General features: G+C 52.5%; 1 protein-coding gene across 2 annotated transcripts in view; it reads right to left on the bottom strand.

The window, feature by feature from the left end:
- Fbln1 (fibulin 1) overlaps positions 1-25,461 on the bottom strand; it is a 79,222-nt gene that overhangs the window by 40,730 nt on the left and 13,031 nt on the right. For both annotated transcript variants that reach the window (NM_001127547.1, XM_087557500.1), the window contains 13 exon segments: positions 1,389-1,512; positions 3,570-3,701; positions 4,915-5,034; positions 6,188-6,313; positions 7,035-7,163; positions 7,821-7,964; positions 12,264-12,401; positions 13,363-13,500; positions 14,044-14,145; positions 15,293-15,349; positions 17,517-17,688; positions 20,336-20,471; positions 24,279-24,384. In NM_001127547.1, coding sequence (NP_001121019.1) covers positions 1,389-1,512; positions 3,570-3,701; positions 4,915-5,034; positions 6,188-6,313; positions 7,035-7,163; positions 7,821-7,964; positions 12,264-12,401; positions 13,363-13,500; positions 14,044-14,145; positions 15,293-15,349; positions 17,517-17,688; positions 20,336-20,471; positions 24,279-24,384 — 1,624 coding nt within the window.

The following is a 25,461-nucleotide window of genomic DNA, read 5'->3' as shown; positions in this document are numbered from 1 at the left end:
CTTGGGTTTTGCTAACCTTAACAATAAACTCAGTAAGCAAGGTCAAGCTGCCTACTCGTGGACTTGTATATCCTGACCCCAGCAGGACAACCTCCTCTTTCAGCCTGATGGCTGGCTGCACAGGAGTTAGACGTTGCCGTTGCAACCACAGCCTGGCTTCTGGAATCCTCAAACCCACGCATTTATAATGGGAAGCAGAACACAGTCTTAGACCAAGGGTGCATAGCTTTCTTAGTGACTCAGGGCAGCTTTGTCACTGCAGCCAGACTATTGCGTAACTCGAACACTTTTAGGGATCTGACACATTTGCAAACTCAAGAGTAGCTTCCCCCTCACCCAGACACAGAAAGAAACAAGTCATTGGGTGTTGCTGAGATAGGAGTCTCAATATAGAGCCCAGGCTATCCTCAAGCTGGTGATCCACCTGCCTCTGCTTCCTACTGTTGGGATCGCAGGTTAGCATCATCACAGGAAGGAGATTGGTTGGCAAGTAGATTAAAAACATGCCTGGGGATGCCAGCAGGGTGCTAAGCAAGCAGCCCAAGGTCTGAAAGAACTCGGGCTGCCCAGGTAAACAAAACAAGCTAGAAGTTAGACAAAACCTACAGCAGAAAGAGCTATCCCCAAGGTCATGTGTTGAATATCGGAGTCTGAATCATCATCGAAAGGAAACAATGGCCCTTGAGCAGGAGGGATGGCTGGCCAAGAGCCAAAGACAAGCACAAGAGGTAGAAAACACAGGCTGTCTGGCCACATAATTGCTTTGAGCATTTCCGTGCTGTGGAAGAGGTTATCAGTCCACACTCTTGGAACACACTCTAGAGTGGGGCTTTTCCCGAAGCAAGAAAATGAGCTTCTCTGGGTGGACTCAAATGACAGTGGTTGCTGTGAGAATCATGGCCTGGGAGTCCTAAGGCCCCAGGGACACCAGAGATGTCACCACGATGATCAGAGCTTATAAGGGCACGTGGCCACACAGTTTCAAGTATAGGATACAGGATACGCCAAGCTGTCCCCACACATCACTCAGCTGGATGGAATGCAGATGTCTTAGAAAGTCTCCTTGAGTACTAGGGTTTGGCCGAGACTTCGAGATGGCATTGCCACCGGCTCATCCGTGTCAGCACATTTGCACATATTCACGTTACAGATGAAGACACTGGGGCCTATCTCAATGACGGCCACAGCCAAGACTCATCTGCAGTCACACCCATGGCCTCCCGAGAGTCTCACTGGCCCCCAGGGGCCTGAGAACCAAGAACCAGCAGGTTCTTATGGCCCAATAGGAGACCATGAAAGTCACAGCTTGTGAAACACATGCTCATGCCCAGAGCTGGACCTTTAGGTAGCCCAACCCAGACAGAGGACAGCGGGTCCCAGGGACTTACGTGTCTGCAGAGCGGCGATAGTTCTCAGGGCACTCGAAGGATAGACAGCGGAAGCTGCCCTGGATGTTGAAGCAGGTCTCGTTGATGGAACAGTTGTGGATACCGGTCACACACTCGTCAATGTCTGCAGAGACCCAGAGGCAGCATGGTATAGGTTAAGCCATGAAAAGCATCCCCACCCACACAAACTGCACTGACACACTTTCCCTCTGTGGGAGTAGCATCTAGTGCAGGATCTTCTGTTTACCAGGCACCGAGAGTTACCAGACCACAATCCCCGGAGGGGGTGTGTGTGTGTAACAAGAGCAGACGCCATGTGAGGTCCTATAAGCACTGCCTGGAATGTGTTGTTACAATCCTTGTCTTAGGGAAGGCTCCCCAGGCTGAAGGAGCCTGCCACACCACAGTCACACATTCTATAAGTGACAGAGCCAAGCTTTGAACCGGGTAGGTGGGCACCAGAATCTGGTGTTCCAACCATCTAGCACCTTCCCATGGTTCTCAAAGAACGCCACCTGGACCTCAGGCGTGACTGGCTCCATCTAGTAGGGCAGGGAGGGTCAGAACCTCTGGGCCCACATCAAAGGTGAGGAAACAAGACCTACAGGAACCATGCAATTTGTCTTGGGTAGTGACTAAAGTGGCTCGACAGGCCTGGAGGTCCTGCTACAGGGCCTGCAGCTTCTAGAGGTGGGGGAGCCCCTTCTGTGACATTCCAACTGCTGGGGTTCAGAGATATCACTGAGCCTAGGAGGCAGCTGTTAAGAAGTATCACATGACTGAGTAACACTGGCAAAAGCAGGCCTTACCAATCTCAGAGAGCTCGGCTCAGGAATGTGGGCCTGTGGTATTTCTACATTTTTATTTGGAGGGTAAGTGGCACAGCATGTGTGTGGAGGTCAGAGGACAACTGACCTGAGCCTGTTCACTCTTTCCACCGTGTGGGTCCTAGGGATTGAACTCAGGATCGTTAGGCTTGGCAGCAAGGGCCTCATCCAATGAGCCGTCTCACCAGCCCAGTAATGTGTTTTTGCTGTTTCTGGGCAGGACTCCAGGCTGTGGTGAGGGAGCTGGGCCAGAAGAGCTGAAAGCAGGACTGTGGTGGGGAAAAGGTCCGGTCCAACCACAGAGAAGCTGAGTGTGTCCCTTCCAGAGAACGCCACAGGCCCTGCCTTTGGCCGGCCACTTTCTTTGTTGTTGTAGGTGGTAGGCAAGTGTGTGCCTGTGTGTGTGTGTGGGGGGATGTTCAGGGGAATATGCATGCAATCCATGTATGGGGGGGTACGTATGCATGTGTAGAGCATCAGGTATCTTCCTCTATAGCAGCCCCACCCCCACCATTGCCAAACCAGTCTCTTTCACTAAACCTGGTGTTCAGCACTTGGCTAGCTTGGGTGGTCACTGTCAGTCTCTGCACCCGAAACGTGCATGGGTTACTAAAAAGACCATCTTCATGTGCAGGACCTAGGAGTCTCTGGAGCCTCTGGAGCCTCTGGATCTCCAGCTCATAGAGGAAGGGGTTGGACAGCTTTGCCTGTGATCTCCTTGAGCAGCTCCTGGCGTGAGCCAGGGCGCACACACAGGATCATTTGTTCACAAGCTCGTCTTCAGCACTCCCAGTAACCAAATGGAGGATCACGGAATGCAGGGGAACCCAGTAGGTTCTTAGAAACGGGGAAGCAGATACGGACAGATACTACCAGCTTTCATCACTGAGCCTATGCCAGGGCTGACCCAACCCCACTAAACACTCAACAACCACCAGAGTCCCCAAACACAGAGACCTCAGGGTTCTCTTACCAGACAGGCACAGAGGCAACTGGTATCTGCTCACCTCGATGACCCAGGACTTGGTTCATAGCCTGTCTGTCCAATGACTGGGTCAGAGGCTGCACAACTAGACTAAGCTGAGGACGGGGTCCCTGGGTCACTCTTCCAAGGGTGGACAAGGACAGACTGGAAGGAGGGCTTGGGTACCTGATAGGACCTCCACAGAGCCCGGACAGCCCTGAGGACAGGCTAGATGTTGTGTATGGGAGACCAGAACACCTTTCCCTACTCCCTGAATACATTCCCATCTGTGATGCAGTCCCTACACCCGGGAAGCACATCTCTCCCCCAACACTGTGGAACTCGTAACAGCCCTGGGCGACACCAACGCAGAGACTCTGCCTCACTCACCTTGGCAGTTACGACCATTGGGAGCTAGCCTGTAGCCGGATGAGGGACAGCTGCACTGGAAGCTTCCCGGGATGTTGATGCAGCGGTAGGAGCAGATGTGACCCCCCGTGGGCAGGGCACACTCATCAATATCTACAACAGCACAGTTAGAGTCAGCATCTAGCTTTGGTCCACCGCCACAGCCACGCTGGGCTACGGGGAAGCCTAGGAGGCAGGGCTGGGCTGGAGAGGGCAAGCCAGGAAGAGGCCTCAGGGTCACAGAACCATCGTTATAGGAGGGGACACTGAGGCCCAGGGAGTGGGGAGGACTAGTCCAGGGATAGTTAGTAGTTTCATGGTGTGAAGTACGCACAAAGAAAGGGAATGAAGAGGAGTTTGCTAAAGAACCAAAACCAGCCCACCAGCCAATCATACAAACAAAGCTCACTGCACATCACAAGGAAATGCAGGCTCAGTCTCCCTGATCGGAAACGCTTGGGACCAGAAATGTCTCAAATATTTTGGAATATTGCCACTTGTATAATAAGGTATCTTGGGGATGGGAGTCAAGTCTAACCCCCCAAACCCATCTGTTTTATCCACACAGACTAAAGGAATTTCTAGACAGTCTTTTCAGTGCACCTGAGTTTGAACTATGACTCAGGGCATAGGAGTTTGCACTGTGGAGTTGCCGGATACTCAAAAGGCTTCAGGTTTGGGGTCAGCGCTTAGTGGAATAGCATCTGCTGAGCAAGACGCTAGGTTGGATCCTAAGACCCTACGTGCACACATGCAAGAGCGCGCGCGCGCGCGCGCGCACACACACACACACACACACACACACTCATGGGCACATGTACACACACAGCACTGTTATGGTATCAGAATATTTGCCCTTGAAGCTCCCAGTTACTCTTGAACTGTCATCTGGCTGGACTGTTCAACAATCCAAGGAGGAAACATTACCTCTGACAGAGAAGATGACAGTCAGGTGTAGTGAGGGTGGAGCTCAGGACAGAGCAGAGCTGGGTCTCAGGGGTTAGGTGGCTCTCGGCTTGCCCTTCGCCTCTCAGTCAGTCACATGTAATGTTGAGCCCTGTGTTCTGTTACCAGAGTGTCAACACACTGAGGGGCTGCAGCCATGGTGTGTGTGTTTGAGAGCACTCCATGGACTTGTTTGCTCTCTTCCTAATCTCTCAACCCCAGTAAAAGCTCCTCAAGCTCTTCAGAGGGAAAGCTGGGAGCCAGCCCAGCCTCCGTGGGAGCAAACGGGAAACATCCTGGCAGGCTCTTGCCATGGACTCTGAAATGCCGCTGTTTGGTAGCCAGGCCAGGGTGCTCCCCACAGTACACAGGGTGCCCTCACCTTCGCAGGTGACCCCGTCCACGTCACTGAGCTGATAACCTCGTCGGCAGTAGCACTGGTAGGAGCCATAGACGTTAGCACACTCCTGGCTGCAAGGGCTGTTAAGGCACTCGTTCACGTCTACAAGAGAAGAGGTTCCCGGGGCTGGAGGTCAGGCCCCTGCCTCCATGGCAGACCTGACTGAGAACACGGAGAGTGTTCCTTTATCACCTCCCTGTTGAAGTTGGAAGACTGAGATGCCCAGAGAGAGGGACTTCTACTCCAGCCCACAGTAGCTGAGAAATCTGAAATCTCTCCACTCCTGCTACTGCCTCTGTGAAGCCACACCATCTCCTGGTACGAAGGCAGTGACAGCCTCCAGGTTTGGCTCTTTTCAATCTGGTCCCCACCAGGCACAGGCTCAGCATGTGTCCCATCAGGACCAGTCCCTTCTAGCTTTCAATGAAAATCTCCCCTGCTCTCTCTACTTCGTCTCCAAGATGGTGAAGTAGGTGGGATGATATTTCTAAATCTCTGGACTTAGGGGCTACTCGGCAACCCAGCTATTGGTCACCAAGTCTCTTCACCTAGAGCGAGCTCCAGGACAGGTTTGGCCCACCATTTGTTTTTGTAAATAAAGTTTTATTGGCACAGAGCTACAAACACATTTGGCCAGGACCTATGTCTGCTTTTCTGTTCCCACAGCAAAGTGGGGTACTGTCTACAGACTGGCCAGAAAGGTTTAAAATAGTCACCATGCATCTGGGAGAGAAAAATCTTGCCATCTTGGTGTTTCCGAGGGTAGGAGGGGTAGACCATTGGCCTCTCAGCCAGCGTTTCCTATCTGTAGCCCCCACATGCCTGGCCAGGTTATCTGCTCAATCTACGTGCACTGTGGTTTTCTATCACATCACAGGCATACTCCCCGACACTGGAGCCACATCTTGCTACCCCACAGTACATAAGCTTAAGGCTGGCCAGGCTTCAGCACCGTATCCTCAGTATTACGTAAGCGCAAGGCTCAGATGCCTAAGCACAGCCAGAAATTATAATCACAGCTGATGATACAAGACACTCTGTTATCTATGCACAGCAAGACTCATGACCCCTAATGACTAACCAAGCCCTGCCAGGGATACTGGCCGAGTTTCAGCATGGCTGCCACTGGCTTACAATCATATCCCTAGGGTAGGAATTCTAGCGTCTTTAAAAACACCCGCCTAGGAAACCCCAAATGAATCTGTGAGCAGAGGAGAGACGTTGATGGCTGGCCTGCTCCGTGACCCACCCTCACCTTCACAAGACCGGCCGTCCACAGACAGCCGGAAGCCCGCAGAGCAGCTGCAGTGGTAGGAGCCTGGCGTGTTCTCACACTTGTGGCCACACAGGCGCCCAGGATAGCGCTGGCACTCGTTGATATCTGAAACAGAGGGGCAGTCAGCTCAGAGCATGTCCCCTGGAGTGACGCCACGTCCCACCCTCCTGCCAATGGCAGCAGTTCATAGCCCTTCATCCCCAGCTCCTTTCGTGTCTCAGGGGGAAGGGTTAAGGTCTCTCTTGACTGTCTGTGAGAAGCCCTGTGTTCTGACTAATGTGGCGAAGCTGGACAGATGCCCTTCTGCCAGCCCTGCCCCCAGGAGAGTCTGCAGGGATCTGCTGGGAGTATGGGGCAATTCTTAGTCTCCATTGAGTATCCTGGTTTGGTATCTGCAAATGCTAGCTGGGTAGGATCTGACTCCACAGCTGGCCACCTTTTGTTCTGACTCCATTGGGAGCTGGGCATCCCAAGCCCCTGGGCCCTGAAGGTCTACACCAAATCTGAGACATCACTAATGTCTTGCCAGCTGCAGACGTGGGCTGGAGTCTTGGAAACCCTCGGGCTGGGGTCAAACACAACGCCCATTCCACAAGGAAGCAGGCTGAGAACCCTAGAGCCCTGCTGGTGGTCAGACACCAAGGTGGTAGCAGAGCTGCAGTGAGACAATGTCTTCTGACTGATGGTCTTCAACCTGGGACTGCCTACGCTCGGAACCTCCTGAGGTGAGGATGGGATGGACGTGGTCACCCTAGATGCCACAGACTGTTCTCCTGTGTGGCATCAACCCGGACAGGACCCCCTGGGTCTGAAAGATATCACATACCCACACAGGTCCTGCTGATGCCATCAAAATAGTACCCGGCCTTGCACTCGCAGCGGAAGCTGCCGGGGGAGTTCAAACAGTGGTGTCCCTTCCCACAGGGCTCGGCTGGTGGTGAGCACTCATCCACGTCTTGTGAAGAAGAAAAAGAAGAAAGGAAGACATGCTGAAAGCCTTTCAGTGTGCACACCAACCCAACCTTCACAGAGAACCTACTATGTCCCAGGCCCAATCTGGAATAGTAGCTGACCCTCCAAGAGGCCAGCACTGATCTCCAGTGAGGCAGGAAGTTTCCAGGGCTGCAGGGGAGATGCTGAGATGGCCTGGGGGTTGTGGGGAAAACGGTCCCTTTCCAAGCAGGGATCTGGGCTAGATGACTCCCCTGGCCTACTCAGAAGCAGGCATGTAGTGGGTATAAACAAGACACCACACCATAGTTCTCTCTCCTCTGGCGAGTAGCAGGACCTATGTCATCCAGATTAGCTGTGACCAATTTAGGAGAAGTGAATTGTGAGCATCCATCCTCGGCCACACGTGGGCTATGACCAGGTAGCCTTAGAACACTGGGCAAACTGAAGCCAAGGCTAGAAGTGCTTATGTGTTATGTTAACAGTGCAGGCAAGACGGGAAAGGCCTGCACCTGGGGAGGGGCAATGGGGTGGACGGACAGGCAGAATGTCTTCACTTTGGTGACCAACTCTCCCTTCTAGAGAAGAGAAGGAATGTGCTGGAGACAGACAGTCAAAGTTCAGAAGTGTGTTCGCGTGTGCACATGTGCAAGATACCAACCAACACAGCGGGTCCCCTCTTCGTTGAGATGATATCCACGGCCACAGTTGGGCACATTCTTCTGACATGTATAGGAGCCCTCTGTATTGATGCATGTCTGCCCCACAGGGCATGGGGCACTGATACTTAAACACTCATTGATATCTACAGAGAAAAGAGACGAGACACAGCACGGTCACATAGAGACTATCCACGGATACAGCCACTGAACCCTCAAAAGAGCCTTTCCCTTCTCTCAGCAAAGTCACAAAATAACAGGCCCTGACCCCTTTGCCCTACAAGACGAGGCCGCCTCAGGTCCCTCCCTGTCCCCTCCCCCAGCTCCTAAACACAACTTCCCCATCTTCTTCACCACTTGCTAGCCTGGCTTTCCTGTGTGCATCTGACCCACACAGGTACATAAGGCCCTTCCTTCCCTGAGTGTGGTACCAGGGAGACAGAGGTATGCATCCCTCTCTCTGTAGCAGCCTGAGAGCCCCTAGGTTCCTCTGGTGGGTGGTTAGCCCCTGTCTACTTCACCTGGCCAGTCCTTGGAAGCCCCAGTAATGTAGCTCCTGAAGCAGCCATGGCCCCACACTGAGTCACTGTGGCAGCCATGTGCCTGGCTAGCATCACCACCAAAACTCCTTCCTGTATCCCACCCACTTGACTCAGGCCATTTAGAACTCCCCGTGTGGAGTCTCCTACCTCGAGAGGACACGACTCTAGTGTAGGGACCATTGGCCATTTACCATTGATGGACACACACAAACATGTACCAATACCAAGGAACACTAGGGTGCACATCTCTTGGCTCCTTATGCTCCAATTCTACACCAAAACCAAACCTCTTCCTAAAGCCCATCTAAGAAGACCTAAGTCTCAGAAATTCACCTCTAGGATCTTCCTAGTTCACACAAAGCACACGGGGGCTGGGGGACAGCAGGAAAGAACAATGGTAGAAGATTGACAACTGAAGTGAGAAATTGGGACCTGCTTTGTGCTGGCCAAGCCCTACCCTCCTCAGGCTGTCTAAAAACCAGACCTGACCCCCCTCCCATCCCTGGGACGGGCCTCTGCACAGACAATGGGGCACTTCGGTTTACAGGGGACTCGCACTTGTTACCACTGTAACAGTCAGCCTGCAGGTGGCAGAGCCAGCATTATGGTCTGTGTGTTACACTGGGAACCCCGAACCTAGAGAGAGCCAGCCTCAGGCAAGCCTCTCCTCCGGCTCACAGGGGGCAGAGAGGGCAACGCAGCCCAAGTCTACATCCCTGGCATCCATCCTCACAATCGCCAGACGCCTTGCTCACGGTCCCTCTGGCCAAACCTGGCCCGCTGCTCATTCTTGTAAATAAAGTTTTATTGGCAGTCGGCCAGTCGCGCTGCCTCACATGTGGCCTACAGCTGTTTTGTGCATTACCACTCCAGGAGTGGGGTGATTAGGACAGAAACCAGATGGCAGGAAGGTTGGTATCCATTATCTAGTCCTTTACACAAAGCCGGGCAACTCCTGCCTGTTGTCAGTGGTGAGTGCAGTGGCTGGCAGTGACCCCCTCAGCCCCAGAGTACTCCTGTCTGATGTGATTTCTCACACCGTATCCAAACACTGGTATCACTTGAGACTGTCTGCTCTCTGGAGGAAGAGAGTCCCTTGTCTGAGCTCCACGAAAGTCAGATGATGGATGAATTGAAATCAAAAGCGGATCAACAAAGATGAATAGATAGGAAAGGCCAGAGGCGGGTTTGGGGACATGGTGCATGCTTTCCCGAATGGGATTCCCATGGCACAAGAGCAGGCTCTCCGGCTGTCATTCTCAGCTCACTTTGTCTTACCAAGCACTTCTAAGACAAACTAGGACCCTTGATGGCCCTAGGATCTTTGAAGACCTCAACACCCGTGGGCCAGCATATGGGAGGCACACCAGTGGGCCAGCACATGGGAAGCACACCTGTGGGCCAGCATATGGATGGGAGGCACACCAGTGGGCCAGCATATGGGAGGCACACCTGTGGGCCAGCATATGGGAAGCACACCTGTGGGCCAGCATATGGGAAACAGTGCCCTGACCCCTTCCCTCCTCTTCACCGTGGAATGAAGGAAGAAAGGGAACATGAGGTAGAGAGTAAAGAAAAAGAAAACACTTCCTCACAGTGTTGAAGAATCAACCTCAAAGTTCTAAAAAAAGATATTTACATTTTATAGGAAGAAGGCCTCAGCTTTCTAAGCCCGGCCTCTTGTCTTCTGTGCTAGACAGGGATGGGAATGGAGTGAAGTTTGGGGAAGGCAGATCCTGGGGTCACTGTTTCCCACCATAGATGGAGCTGCTCTGGGAGGTCAAGGGAGCACAGGTAGAAATGTGTGGGGTGTAAGCCTTGGATACATAGAGAGGAGAAGGGACAGCCTGCAGCTCTCTCCCAGATGGCCCCCATCTTTGATTTTTATATTGTTTGGTTTCCTGAAACTGGGTCTCAACATGTAGCCCAGGTTGGACTTTAATTCCTACAGAGCCCAGACTAGCCTTCAGCTCACTGAAGGTATTCCTCCTGCCTCAAACTCTGCAGGGATGAGAGGTGAGCTCCACAGTGCCTGACTCTTCCCTTTCCTCATGCTGCCTGTCTCCTGATAGCTATTTCTGCTGATAAAGTTATTATTTTAGACAGGAATAAAAACACTGACACAGAATGATTTCTAAACATTGTCAAGAGGGGAAAAACAAAGTGGCAGAGCAGTCCGGTCCTGTTTCCATGAAAAAACAAACTAAGGAAGCATTGCCCAGAAGGGCGGCCCCACCCACCCACAGGCTGGCCCATGGTTTCTCATTTATAATCAGGTATGCGTGGCTTTTACCATAGAAGAGGTAATTTCTAGAAGAAATTAACTTGGTTGTGACCAGTATGTAAAAAAGGGAGACCTCTCCCCATGTCAAGTTAGGGGACTCTGCATTGAACATCTCTGGTCCTTGATGTCACTGTGGTGATTGTGTCACCTGTGACACAGAGGTGACAGGATCTGGCCAACATCTTGGACTCCCCCAGGGTTTATATCTGATCTGGTGGGGGTCGAAGGTGCAGACATGGCTCATGAAGCATCTCTGCTCTTGCATTCTGTGGAGGGAAACCTGGGGCATGCTGAGACCTGTAAAAGTCTTTCTCACAGAGGAGAGCAGGGCCAGTCCTGCCATGAGTCAGGCTTTCTGCCCTCAGCTGATGCAGCCTCCACAGAGCCCTCTGAGCAGGCTGCAAGTCTCAGCAGGGCCCCCTTTCCTCCCTGCCCCAGGGGAGTCACAGCCACCCTGCCTACCGCACGTGTGTGGAGCGATGAGAGGCTGGCTTCAGGAGGCTGGCGAGGGGCCAAGTCACAGCTCAGACACTTCTCCACTAAGCTAAGACCCAGGCCGTGTGGGTGGGGCTTGGGCGAAACTCCTGGCCTAAAAAGGTTCTACCTGGGGCAGTAAGACAGGGAGAGGTGAAATGAACTTTCAATCCTGTTTCAAAGGAAAGGCTAGGTAAGAGTCTGGGGAGAGATAAGATAGGAACTAGCACAGCAGTATCTAGTCTTTCCCTTTGAAAGGGGGAAAGGGTTGCAACCACCAATACCTGCAGCTCAGTTTAGAAGGTGGGACTCTCTGGTCTCAAAGGAAAGGTTTAGAAGCCCCTGCCCACAAAGCAGAGCTGGGTTCAAATGCTAACAGCAGGGTGGTCCTCCTGTGCAGCACAGAGGGACAGAAGACAGAGGGGCAGGTGGCCCTCCTACCTGCGCAGCCTTTCTCGGGCCTCTTATTGTCACACTGAGCTCACGGCTCCTTTACATACTGGTCCCCTCTGATCTCAACCCACGCATCTTTGAGCCTCATCATCTTCCAGACTGAAACTGTCTCCATTGAACACCAACTCTCCCTCCGGTCATCTCCGGTGACTACCACTCTAGTCTGTCTCTATGAAGCCATTTTCCTGTGGAACGATTTCCAACGGTCTAAGGGGCTGTGGCAGGGAGCAACCACACCTCAAACGATGTCTCTCATCACAAGTACCCGTCCGTGTCTCCAGCCCCTCAGCCAGAAGTTAGTCACACCCATCTTACAAGGGCAAACACCTGAGGCTCCAAGGAAGGAAAGGACTCTTACGACAAGCTCAAATCTAATAGCCTCTGACTCTAAAACCCACACTCCTTCACCAAAACCACAGGGATTAGACCCTTAGACCAGGCCTTAGACCAAACCCAGCCTGCCAGTAGTTTTATAAATAAAGTTTTATTGGGACACAACCCCACCACCTGGGTCCATACGCTGCGTGCCCTTTGGACAGTAACTGCCCACGATGAGTCACCGCGACCCAGGCCACATGGTTCACAAGGCTTATGGCATTTGCTCTCTGCCCGCTCTAAGGAAGCTTGCCAGCCCTGATCTACGCTGGTTGTCCCATGCTCCGACTAACCCCACTAATGGCGCCATGTCTTACCAATGCAGTTGCCTAGAGCATCCTGTATAAAGCCGCTCTTGCACTGCAGCTTGGGTCTGCAACGGAAGGATCCCAGAGTATTCTGACAGATAAAATCGGGGGGGCAGTTATGAATACCAGTCTCACACTCGTCAATATCTGGTGCGTCATAAAAAAAGGAGATGGTTAGCAAGAGTCAGACCAGAAGCGTGTCACAAAACTTCAACATCACACGAAAGTACTTTAAAAAAAAAAAAAAAGTTCATTTCTCAGTCTATAACCCCAAATATTTCAACAGAGAGGGTGTTACGAAAAGGCCCGTGGTGAACCAAACTGTGTAAAAATTGCTAAAGTCTTAAAAACACACCCCCCCACCCGTCCCCGACTTATGAGGCAAACTTTCTTGTTATTTAACAAATCGCGCAGGCATTTTTCCTGGCAGGCTTATCATTCATTCAGAAGTGTATGTTTGGATTAGATCATACAGCAATTATCTTAGCGACAACAAACACAGACTTTCGTTCTTTTCATCCTGAGGTCTCCATCATAGTCCAAATATTAACAATAGTTACATCAAGATAGGACAAGATGGATTGCCCTGTCTGGAAGTTCACGGCTGCCAAAGGTTCAAGTGTATCTATTCAGCTGGCCTGGCTCCCAGGTTCTGGAGTCCAGAGGCTCAGCCAGGGAGCAGCGCAGGGTGGGGCAGCTGGGATTGCTCAAGGGCTTGGCATCCAAGGGAAGGTGTCTGGCTCTTGGGTCACCCCACATAATATTTTTTACACAAGACCTGTGCTAGCTGACGTCTTCAACAGAGCCTGGTTTGGTTTTGTTTGTACGGAAACACAAGTGAGGACCCTGGACTTGTTTGTCACGGGTCAGGCTCTGAGCTTTCTAAGTCAAATGTGTCGGTGTCATTAACTCAGCACCAAGTAAACCTGCTCATCACAGACCTTCATTTGCCCTCTTGCACTTCTTGCAAGGAGGCTGACCACCTCCCTCTTGCAATGCCCCAGGCGGCCACATGGGGGCAGCACCACAGAGCCCAATGGGCCCTTCCCTCTATGCCATACCCACAGCTGGGGAAGGGGAAATTTTTAGACTTGGACGTGAGCTTTACCTTTGCAGTTATTATCCTCTGTGAGCTCATAGCCAGTCCCACAGCTGCTGTCCCGCTGGCAGCGGAAAGAGCCCACTGTGTTGATGCAGGATTCTCCCAGCCGGCAGTTATGGCTGCCGGTGATGCATTCATTGATATCTAGAGAGATTAAGGTGATGCAGAAGTAACCAGCAAGAATAAGTGAGCCTTAAGCTTGAGCAGAAGGAATGTCCCAGAAGCCATGGTGGATCTCACTTCCTGTACTCATCAAGTTGCCCAATCAAACTGAGCTGAGTCTTGCTGTGGGCACATCTGGCCAGAGCTCTGGAGAGGGGCCATCACCAAATCAAGCCCTGTTAGGTTTCAGATCTCTTTGGGTAAGGGCCAGACCCTAGAATCAGCATCTACAAGACTCCCACAAAAGAGGCAGCGTCATCCCCATCTCTTAGACAAGGGGAGAGGCAGAAAGACCTACCCAAGGCCTCATGGCAGATCCTGAATCCAGAACCCAGGTGAACCCCGATGCCACCCTTTCCCCACACTGGTATGGAAGATAGCCTTGTCCACAAGCCTAAACTCCAGGCAGAACCTGCAAGCGGGTCCTGGCTATGCTCCAGGAATGGGACGAAGATTGTGCCGCACTGGCCTGCTCAGACCTCCAGCAGAGACTCTCAAGCACAGTGACCAGCTCTCAGATGTTACCTTCACAGGAGACACCATCCGACTGCAGCTGGTAGCCCACAAAGCAAGAGCAGATGACCTCATCCCCAGTGTCACGGCACTGCTGCTTACAGGGCCCGCCACCTGCAACCAGAGCCCATGGGAACTAGTGAACACACTGAGGGACCTTCCGAGACCCCCCCAGGGTGCACTGACATAGAAAACAGGCTCCTTGCTACAGCCACATGTGGTCCTTGGGACACTGCCAAGCCTCGGTTCTGGGCGTCTTTGGGGCCTCTGCAGGCAGCAGAGATCTGACAAGTCGGGGAACTTGTGCTGCCTGTGGTTAGAGTGAACCTGGAGAGGCATTCTGCTCACTGTCAACAAGAGGCCTAGAGGGGCCAGGCTCCACCTGGACACCAGGCCCTATTGGAGGCCTGTGATTCTCCAGCATTTCCAGCTGCCCGTTCCCACCAGCTGGCCCATGCCCAGGTGCTGCCACAATTGTGGGTACAGCCGCTTCCTGCCTGGCACCTCCCCTGTGACTCACACAGGGCATGCTTTGAGTGTAACCCCACTGGGACAACTTGGGCTTCCTTTGCCACTCCCCGGCTGGCTACCAGGGGCACACATGTTGGCTAACGGATCCTCCTAAGGTGAAAACCGGCTGTCACTCTCCCAGAAAGTCATCTGTGGCGGCCCAGAGAGGACTCCAAGCTTCCTGGAGCTCTTTTTCTCTCTCTTTCCCCTCCCCTCCCTCCTGGCCTCAGTGCAGGTTGACACCCTGAACTGACTATCATTTTGTGATTAATCAGCCTCCATAACAAACACCCAGTCGCAGAGTGAGCCCTTGAGTGGAACTGAAACAGTTAGATGTGCCAACGTTCCTGAAGAAAAATAGTTCAATCGGGAAAAGCAAAGCTGCATTAGCCACTCTGACTTAAGTGAAAAGGTCTCCTGGGAGACCAGGACTCTAAAGGGACAAGTGGGGCTCCAGGGACAAACAGATAAGAAATAGCTAATCCCCTGGGCCATCCCAACCTTGGAGAAGCATCGTCATCCACAGACCCCAGGGGCTTGCTGGTACTGGAGCGCTCAAACCACTCCTGCCTCCATAAGCCACTGTCTCTGACAGACCCCTATCTCTGAGCACTCAGGGTGGAAAAGACAGAGGGCCCCCAGTGCCACAGAGCAGAAGTACTTTCCAGCTGAGTCTCGGCAGAAGTCAACGCTATCCCCTGGGCTTTCTTAGCTACCTACCAAAGCGCTCCCACAGGTCTCAACATCTCACCTCGACAGCGGTCGTTCAGGTATGGGTCTTCTTGTTCCTCCTCCTCAGGAATCTTAGCTAGGGGTAGAGAGATGAGAACAAGATCACGAGAGCACCTACTCCTCCTGTCAGCACCGGAGGGGAGGCCTACCTGAGCACGCCACATTCGTTCATCTGTAGTGAATGTACCTTCACTTAAAGGGGCAGGTAAGCTCTTCCAAAATACAGCCTGAATTGGCTATCATAGCCTGTGGGTATAAAGCTCACGAGAGATGTGAATGAGATGAAATTCTCCGCAGGCGTAGTGCACAGATGCCTGCGCCTTCTCAGGGCTTCCTACATGACTCAGGAGCTCACAATGTAAGCGAGCAGATTAAAGAACCAGGAGGTGGGGGCTAGAGGGATGACTCAGGGGTTAAAAACACATGTTCTTGCAGAGGACCTGGGTTCAGTTCCTAGCACCCACGGTTGGCTCACGGAATCACCCATGGTGATTCCAGTTCCAGGGGCTCCAATTCCCTGTCCTCTAAGAGAACTCTTCCGACCATGGAGGGCACGTGGGATACATATATGCAGCAAACACTCATACTCATGAATATAAATTAAAAACCACAAAGAGATATCCCAACATCATACAGCCATGCCCCTCAGGGCTTCAAGCACATCTGGCTGTAGTCAATGGGGACAGGTAGAGCTGGTTAACTGCAGCTTCAAGATCTCTGGGAGCTGCTTCTGAGGTCCCACACACCACTCTGAGGAAGAGCCTGCCACTTGAACACAGATGTCCCCAGCCCCGGGCCCACACAGGCCAAGACTCAAAAAGAGTCAAGTCCTCTCTCCTCTAAGTCACATGATCTGACACATCAAGGTCCTCAAGAGACGATCAGATCAAAGGGCAATTGCCCACCAATCACCAGGGCAAAGTGAGGTGTGGAAGGAAGCCAGCCTCCTGCAGAGAACTTGGCACTCTTCCTGTCTCACAGCCAGGATGGTAAACCTCATGTGGCAACTTGATGGGGTGTTACTATGAAGGGAGCTTTGGTGACGTGAGCGTGGTATTTAAATCAGTGGACTCTGAGATGAGCAGACGGTCCCTCCGGGATGTTCAGTGAATCTCACTTAGACAGCTGGAAGCCCTAGGAGATGGAGACTGAGAAAGAGCAGTCTTCCAGCCAAAGGGCCTCCTTCAGTAACGCCAGCTTTTCCCTGGAGTGTTGCCCCAGAGGCTCACCCTCCAGCCCTCCAAGCCCAATCACACAGCTCTCTCTACACAGCTGTTCTTTGGTATCCATGGGGATTGGTCCTGGGGGCCCTGGAGAGCAAGCAGTAAAGCCCACAGGCAAGGAGGTGGAGAGATGGCTCAGGAGCGTGTACTGCTCCTGCAGAGGACCCAGGTTTTGCCCCAGCACCTATGGGAGCTCACAACCACCTGTAACTACAGTTCCACGAGATCCAGTGCCTATTTCTGGCTTCGGTAGACACCACATGCATGCGGTGCAGAGACACAAATGCAGACAAATCATTTGTACATATAAAGTAAAAATAAATTAAATTTAAAAATCCATAGACATTCAAGACTCTTATAAGCACAGAATACCATGTCTGTCTATAATCTATGCACATCTTCCTGTGAGCTTTAAGTAATCTCTAGATGACTTTTAATACCTAATGTGATATCAACACTATCTAAATAGTTATTTTGTTCAAGGAGTGACGAGAAAAAAATGTCTGCACACACCCAGTACGGACTCACTAATTTCTCTCCAACATTTTCTTTGAGCATGTATCATGCACACATGTGTACAGGCGTTACACCCATCCATGCACATGTAGAGGTTACACATCAACATCCAGTGTCTTCCTCTACTGCTCTCAACTTATTTTTTGAGACAGGGTTTGTCACTGAGCTGAGGCTCGCTGCTGATTCGGCTAGACTGGCAGTCCATTGAGCTCTAGGGTCCTCCTACCTGCTCTACACCCCAAGCCCTGGGTTAAAGATGCATGCTGCTTTGCCTAGCTGTGGGTGGCTGGTCTGTGGGTGCTGGGGAGCCAAACTCAGGCTTTTATGTTTGCACCACAAGCATTTTACCCACTGAGCCATTTCCCAGCCCCCTTTTCTCTAATATTTTTAATCTGTGATTGGTAGAATCTAGAAATATGGTGCCCACCAGAAAGGAAAGCCACAGACACACGCGCCCTGGAGAATACTAACACACTGCTCTACGCTGGAAGGGAGAGGAGTTACCTGGGTCCTGAAGGTCCGTACCATCGCCTCTGACAAAGTCTGAATTCTCCTGTCCCTTCACGCAGCAGGCACGGAATACCAGTCCACACTGGTAGCTTATCATGAGGTTGGGCTCACAGGTCTGGCCTCGGGCCTGGGCTGCCCTTCCCAGCATGCAACAGTGGCAGCACCTCTATGAACAGAAAGATTCCAGACTGGATCAGGGGTTTGTACAAGGGACCGCGAAAGAACACACCTCTGAAACCCTCTTGTCTGTGTTCTCAGGACAGCAAGAAAACATCTGATGTGGGTGACTTACCAAAATGTCAGAAGTACGTAGAAAAGCACGCTAGGCCCCGCCAAGCCTCCTACATCTGTTTGGAAAGTAACCTACAAGACCTGGCACCTAGTAGGATTGCACTTCCCTCCCCACCCACATGACTGCTGTGGTGATGTGAATGAAAACGGTCCCCTCAGGCCTACAGGAAGTGGCACTATTAGGAGGTGTGGCTTTGTCAGAGCAGGTACAGCTTTGTTGAAGGAAGTGTGTCACTCCAGGTGGGCTTTGAGGTCCCAGAGGCCTGGGCTAGGCCCAGTGTCTCACTCACTCTCTTCCTGCTGCCTGCCAGTCCAGATGTGCAACTTTCAGCTACCTCTCCAGCACCATGTCTGCCTGCGTTCCACCATGATGACAATGGACTAATAACCCTCTGAACTCTAAATTATCCCCAACTAAATACTTTCCTTTATTAGAGTTGCTGTGGTCATGGTGTCTTTTCACAGCAATAAGATCCAGAGATAACAACACCCTTTGGACCTCCCTTTCCTGACCAGCAACCCCCAGCCCAGCCCACCCATCTTGAGAAGAGAGAAGACCAATGCTCCAAGGGCCTGCTCTGTCTGCAAGGTCTCATCTTTCTGCCAGAAGAATAGGTGAACTTGGCTCTCAAGCCCAAGGCTTGGGCAAGAGCCCCGAGGCCTCAAGTAAGGCATGAGACCCGGTCACTGCCTTTCACGGAGACCCTATATCCCAAAAGTTGAACCTGTGTCCTAACCCAGATCCTGGGGCACACGTAAAAAGCCACGGGCCAGTCCTTCTAAAAGCAAAGAGCTCTTCAGGAAGCCCCCAGCAAGAGGCTTTGCTGCAGCACCTGCGAGGCTGAGGGACCTGCTCCCTGCCTGCTGTTCGACTCATTCTGAGGCCGCAAAGAGCTCCAGTGATCTCACCCTCCTCTGTGAGTAATCTTTTCCAGAAACACATTTCATTAAGTCAGCCGGGGAATCTGTTCCCGCTCTTGCTAGAATGTTCTAATACGTCACACCTCTCTTTCCTCAAGTCTAGGGATAGGGCAGAGCTGTCTGCCAGGCATATAACATAAGCAGAACCCAACCCTACCCAGGGAGGTGGCCACTGACTGCCCTGAATGCTGAGACCCCTTAACCAAGCCACCTACTTTAGCCCTGATTAGCGCCCTGTGCTGGCTGGCTTGGTGTGTCCACTTGACACAAGCTGGAGTTATCACAGAGAAAGGAGCCTCCCTTGAGGAAATGCCTCTATGAGATCCAGCTGTAAGGCATTTTCTCAATTAGTGATCAAGGGTGGGTGGATCCCTTGTGGGTAGTGCCATCCCTGGGCTGGTAGTCTTGGATTCTATAAGAAACAAGCTGGGCTGGAGAGATGGCTCAGCCGTTAAAGGCTAGGCTCACAACCAAATATATAAGAAGCAAGCTGAGCAAGCCAGAAGCAAGCCAGTAAGTAACATCCCTCTATGACCTCTGCATCACCTCCTGCTTCCTGACCTGCTTGAGTTCCAATCCTGACTTCCTTTGGTGATGAACAGCAATGTGGCAGTGTAAGCTGAATCAACCTTTTCCTCCCCAGCTTGCTCCGTGGTCATGATGTTTGTGCAGGAATAGAAACTCTGACTAAGACACTCCCCATGTCAGTGTCAGGGCCTTCCCCTGCCCCTCAAAAAGGCCTGATGGCTGTGAGAGACCATGGCTGTCAAGGCAGAGTCTGGACCCATGAGAGTCTCTGCCCATGTGCTGATACTTCTACCCACCCTCGAAGAATCCAGACTATAATCAGATTTCCACTCCCTGATTTCATTACCACCCTCCTGAGGGAGATGGGTGTTGTACCGGAAGCCATCATCACCAACGCTTCTGGAAGTCACTCAGGGGAACGACTGGCTTTCTTCCTGGGCAGGTGGGCCCTGACCATTAGTCTATCTGTGTTCAAGCCTAGAGATACCGTCATCAGTTCCCAGACACACACATGAGCCTTCCATAGCTAATGCGAACTCTGCAACCTAGCCCGGACCCGGGGCCTCAGGAACATTCAGGAAAAGAAACCCCACGGCTTATTCTGCTTATGTTCGATGGAGAAGCCCCTCCGAGTACTCAACAAGGAGGGGCCACTGGAGTGTAGGCCCCTCTGGACTCCAATGTCTTCCTTCCTGTAGAGTGTGCTTACAGAATCCCACGTATTAGCGGCCCTAGTGAGGGTCTGGTGTGAGCTCAGAGCCTCAGTTTACCTGAGGAACAGAGAAGCATGAGAGCCTCTTGGGCACCAGGGCAGTGTCTACCCTGAACTGAGAGGATTTTGAAGGGTCCAGAAAGCCCCTGCTCTACTATCTGCCTTCTGTCTGAAGACCAAGACCGAGACATGGTAATCCTCAGACTCCTGTTTCCCCAGGGTGGAGCTGACTTGTTACCATCTCACCCTTATCTGGCTGGTAAGGCAAACCGGCTGTATGAGAAGGGAAGGGCACCTGAGGGGTCACAAGAAGGGAGCACAGGGAGGATGGTGGCCTTGTGTGGTCGTCTGCCTTGCTCACCTTTATGAAGATGGTCTCGAGGCTACTGTTGTAGTTGTGGAGGGAGGCGCAGCCGTCTGGTTCGCTGGCCAGGTTGATGCCTGTGGCACAGTGCAGCTCCTCCAGTTGGTTGTGACAACACTGTTCCTGGACCATCCTGTGGGCAGAGCGGAGACTCAGAATCGAGGCTCAAGGAGAGGGGTAATGTTCTATGGAGTATCCTCCCACATCCCAGCTCCCACAGGGAGAGAGACACACAGTAGGACTTAGGTGTTTGGGTAGAGAGAGCAAATGCAGAGTGGTGTCCGGGGTGAGAACCAGGAAACCCCCTACTCTGCACACAGTTGAGCCTTTTGCCAAGACTGGTTATAGGATGTCCTTACTTATAAGTCAATACAGCAGCCTCTTGCAGGCTCCAGCCTCCACCTCCCCTCCTTCCAACCAGCTCAATTCTCCTCGACTTCAGCTCCAATTTCTGGGCGCAGAGGGGAAGTTTGAGAATCTTTTGCCACAGTTTGTTGAAGGATTAGTTTGGAAGATAGCAGCAACCATGATGCCCAGCCGCAGCCTCCCAGCCCCCACAGAATTGACTATGAAAAGCTCTTCAGAAAACAGCTCCGGTAGGACCTGAACCTGCCAGGACCTGAACCTGCCGGAGTCTATGCCTCAGACTTAAACCCTTTTCTCAGAGCCAGTCCCGCAGACAACAGAGATGGAAGGGTGTCAAATATGGCTCTCATCCAGACCAAAGTAACCTAAAGCCAGAGCCAGCAAGGGCAGAAACAAGAACCTGACCGCGGTGTCTGCAAGAGAGGTTAGGGCTTCCCTGGCTACGCCCTTTGCTTCTGCCTAAGGACAGAGGCCCCGGCCAGCCTTTCCCCTACCCGGGGCTCAGAAGTGTGAATCCGGCTTCTTGTGTCTCTCCAGATCACAGATGGGTGTGTCTACAATGACATTAATTTTATACGTACTTCGCTGGATCGGCAGACAAGAGGTATTTCACTAAATACCCATGATGCTAAATACCACTCTGCTGTGGTTATCTGAATGAGAATGGCCCCAAGAGACTCGTACATTTGAATACTTGGGTCCCCAGTTAGTAGAACTGTTTAATAAGGATTAGAGGGTGTGGCCTTGCTGGAAGCCGACTAACTGGACGCTGTCGTGGACTGGAACTGCCTGGAACTGTAAACCCAATTAAAAGCTTTCTTTTGTAGGTTGTCTTGGCCACACTGTCCTGTCACAGCAAAAATAACTAAGACAACAGTAAAGATGAGGAGACAGGGGGTGGAGGTGGGGCGGACTTCTCTATGGCTGGCAGGAAAGAAACAGGGCAGCTATTTGGAAAACAGCATGGTGTTTCCCCCCACCAAGAGCTGAAAACAGATTTGTCATAGGATCCAGCAATCCCAATCAAGAGAATATGGAGCAGGGTCTCCAACATATGACTGCCCACCCAAGTTCATGGCAGTGTCGCTCGCTGTAGCCAAAATGTGGAAGGAACCTAAACGTGACTGGAGGGAAGAATGGGCGAGCAGAACCGTGTGACTCAACGTGAATCTGCCTCAAAGCCCAAAGGAAATCCTGACGCCACGGAGGAACCTACAGGACCCAGTGCTAAGTGACACAAGCCAGTCCCAAGGAGACACAGGAGAAGTCAAATTCACAGACAAAAAAACCAACGGGGTAACATAGGTTCAGAGGTTCCATTTTGCAGGATTGATTGGAAGGGTCTGGGAGAGGAGGGTCAGTTGTATAAATGAGCCCTCACAAAGGATTGAGATGGTGAGTCTTATGTATGTATTTTACCACAGTTTACAAAGTACTGTTGTCTGCAGCCCTACTGTGTGCTAGCCAGCCATGAAGGCTCCAGAAATGCAAGCCAAATAGCCTAGGCCCCACAAGCACTCGGGGGCACACGTACAAACTCAGTCCCGACAGGGAGGGTGCCTGGGGAACTGGCTCCCGATCCCTGTCCTCCTTTTATTAATGCTGCTAGCAGTGACCCGAACAGGCACATCCACCTCAGTGAGCCCGTTCCTCACCTGCTGGGTTGGGTAACGTCACCACATCACTATTCAGCAGTGTCATACTGACCCACAAGCTCCTGGGCACACTGTTGCCCTAAGGTTAGAGAGCACAACCCAGTGCCATGACTGTAACCCCTCCAGTGACTGGGAACCACACCCCCACACCTCCCGCAGACTTCGAACAAGGTCCATTTGTACAAAATGGCTTGGCAGAGAAAATGTCACCAAGTCAGGATGATGATGGCTAAGAGGCAGATGGCAGGAACCTAGCCGCCCTGCCTCCGTCTGCCTCTGAACAGGAGGAAGGAGACAGAGCAGGTTTCCCCGGGTACTCCTCTGCCTCAGGGCAGCCAGGGCTTCCCAAAGAACTGTAAAGTCTCCAGGGAACCTAGTTTGAAAAAAATCCAATCAACCAACCAACCTAGGGTCACTCAATCTTGCCTGTCCCAAACCCTCTTCCTGGATGGGATTCCTCTGAACGCTGTCTGAACTTGGTGAGGGGCGGGGCGCTGTCGCCCTAAGAGGCTTAGAGGACAGGATTCACTGGGCACCTAGAATGGGACCCCAGGGTGCTGGAGTTGGCCCCTCATCCCGGATGTCTGCTCTGTGCAACACTGCTAATTCTCTCTCTAGCCGGCCTCTGGACACACTCCTAGCAGGACCAGCAGCTGCTCACTTGGGTTTCTGAGTGTTTAAGGATACCTAGCCTGATTCCACCCCAGCCCCCCTCAGCCTTCTCCCAACAGCATCCCTTCTCCCTTCTCATCTGCCCAGCTAGACAAAGTGAACCTCTGAGGAGTCACTGACACCCCTCTGGATCCCACCCCACTCCCAGTCCTGATAGCTTGGCTCCCTGCCTCCACTTACTTCCACAGCCAGACCCTTCCCTCTATCCCAGGCCACTGCCCAGTTCCAAGTCACCTGCATATCTCCTGGTGTCCTTCAAACAGCCTGCTAATCTCTCAGCTTCCGCTCCCTCGTGTCAACTGCCTTCTGCTTCAAAGGGCCCTTTTAAAGACACGTCTGGACAGATGTGCTGCCACCCAATTTATGCCTGGAACCTCCATCAGATTCTTACCCTGCTCCCAGTTAGTCCCTAAAATAGCCACACAACCAGGAACAATGGGGAGCGCACCCACCCCCTACCTCCCTCTGCCTCTGTCGCTGCTGCTGCCCCTGAGCACCCACACTGGCTGCTGCCCCTGAGCACCCACACTGGCTGCTGCCCCTGAGCACCCACACTGGCTGCTGCCCCTGAGCACCCACACTGGCTGCTGCCCCTGAGCACCCACACTGGCTGCTGCCCCTGAGCACCCACACTGGCTGCTGCCCCTGAACACCCACACTGGCTGCTGCCCCTGAGCACCCACACTGGCTGCTCCCTCTCTGGCTGCTCTTCCCGCATTCCACATGTGACTGTAAAGACTTGACAATTTCTTTATGATAATCAATATGATCTATTATCGTAATCTAAGGTCTCACGTTCCCCCAAACTTTGTGGGTACCTGACTTAATCTAGATACGCTGAAGCTGTGTGAACGAACTGCTTGTGACCTCGGGGGTCTGTGGGCAGCAGGCTCCTCAAGTCACGAGGTCCCATCTGACGCTCTACGACAAACCTTCCTTCTACTTGGGGAGACGACTTGCTCAGAGTTAGACAGCTGTGGCAGACCTGACTGCACATCTGGATGGTTTTACTTTTCAGGCCGGGGAAGGCTACAGATCCCCCCCCCCCCCCCCCCAGTGAGCACTGGGCAGCCCAGGGCAATGAGCCAAGCTCTGTGCGCAGGGCTCAGAAGCACAGAGGAGGAAGCAGCAGACAGAGGGAAGAAGGTCCCCCTATCACCTTCTCGGACATCTGGCATTCACCGTGCTCTCTCCCACTTGCCTCTAGACGGGCATGTGATGTCAACCAGTGGTAACGGCCCACGTACCTGCACTCCTTGGATTCTGAGGTGTAGGAGAGCGAGCAGTCCCTGTGCTGGTTAGCCATTTGATTTCCCTCCGTGCAGCAAGCCTCCATGGAGATGTCTGCATTCGCTGTGTAGGGAAGAGAACGCGCTGATGGGTGAGCCCGCCTGGTATCCCGCACCCCTGCCACGCCGTCTTGCAGCCCCAACTACAACATCAGGCCGAGTCTGGAAGGGCAGGGAGAACTCGCAGAACGCTCTCAATCACTCTGTAAACCTGTGATAAGCATGCCACCTCCTCTCAGCTGCAAGCGTCTTCCCTACCCCTTTCACACAGGCCTGGGCCAGCTCGGAAAGCACCAAGCTCAGTGCAGAGACCAGGGCACACAGGCCACGCCCCTGCTTTTCTGGTCTAGAGAACAAAGGAGAATTCTGCAGACAGATGTATGGCAGGGACGCCATCGACCTGGCACTCGCGGTATGGCTAGGGTCTGACTCCTCCAGAGAGGAGGCAGGAGGAAAAGTCTAAACACTGGCAAACCCTCTACCTCTGGCCCGGCTTCTGGGACCCACCTCCAGGTTTCCATTTAGTCTCTGTAATACGGAAGGGGCTTCCACCCTCAGCATAAGTTGGGGAAACTAAGGCTGGTGACAGTTCCGCCCTTAGGCATAACGGTCTGTTGTAAGAAACAGAGACCAAAGAGGCGAGGGCAGTGCTGGCTTGGCACAACGCCAGGCTCAGAAGTAACAGCTACGCTGCCAGGCAGCTAGCACAGGCCTTCAGCAAATGGTTGAGCCGGAAACGTAGGCCCTCATCCCAGCCTGGGCCTTTGGCCTCACTAGGCTGTGACCCTCTGCTATCAGCAGGTAGAAGATCTCCATGAAACCCCAGGGAAGGGTCATGTGTCCCAAGATGCCACATATCTGCTTTCAACCCCAAGGGACTTACAGGACAGGAAACAGCCCTGGGAGTGTTGGTTGCTATGTAGAGGCCACTGTCTGTCAGCACCTTACAAAACTCAGCTTCTGGAGACACCGTGGGAGCTTGAGAGATGGCTCTGATTTTAAAAGCACCTGAGGCCCTTGCAGAGGACCTGAGTTCAGCTCCCAGCGCCCTTATCAGGTGGCTCATAACCACCTGACCACCTGTAACTCCAGTTCCTGGAAACTGGGTGCCTTCACACACTTGCATTATATATATATACAC

Source organism: Rattus norvegicus, chromosome 7 (assembly GCF_021556685.1).
Source record: "Rattus norvegicus strain SHRSP/BbbUtx chromosome 7, alternate assembly SHRSP_T2T, whole genome shotgun sequence".
Classification (NCBI taxonomy): domain Eukaryota; kingdom Metazoa; phylum Chordata; class Mammalia; order Rodentia; family Muridae; genus Rattus; species Rattus norvegicus.
Note: the sequence above shows the minus strand (reverse complement) of the source record. Positions and strands in the feature narration are given on the sequence as shown.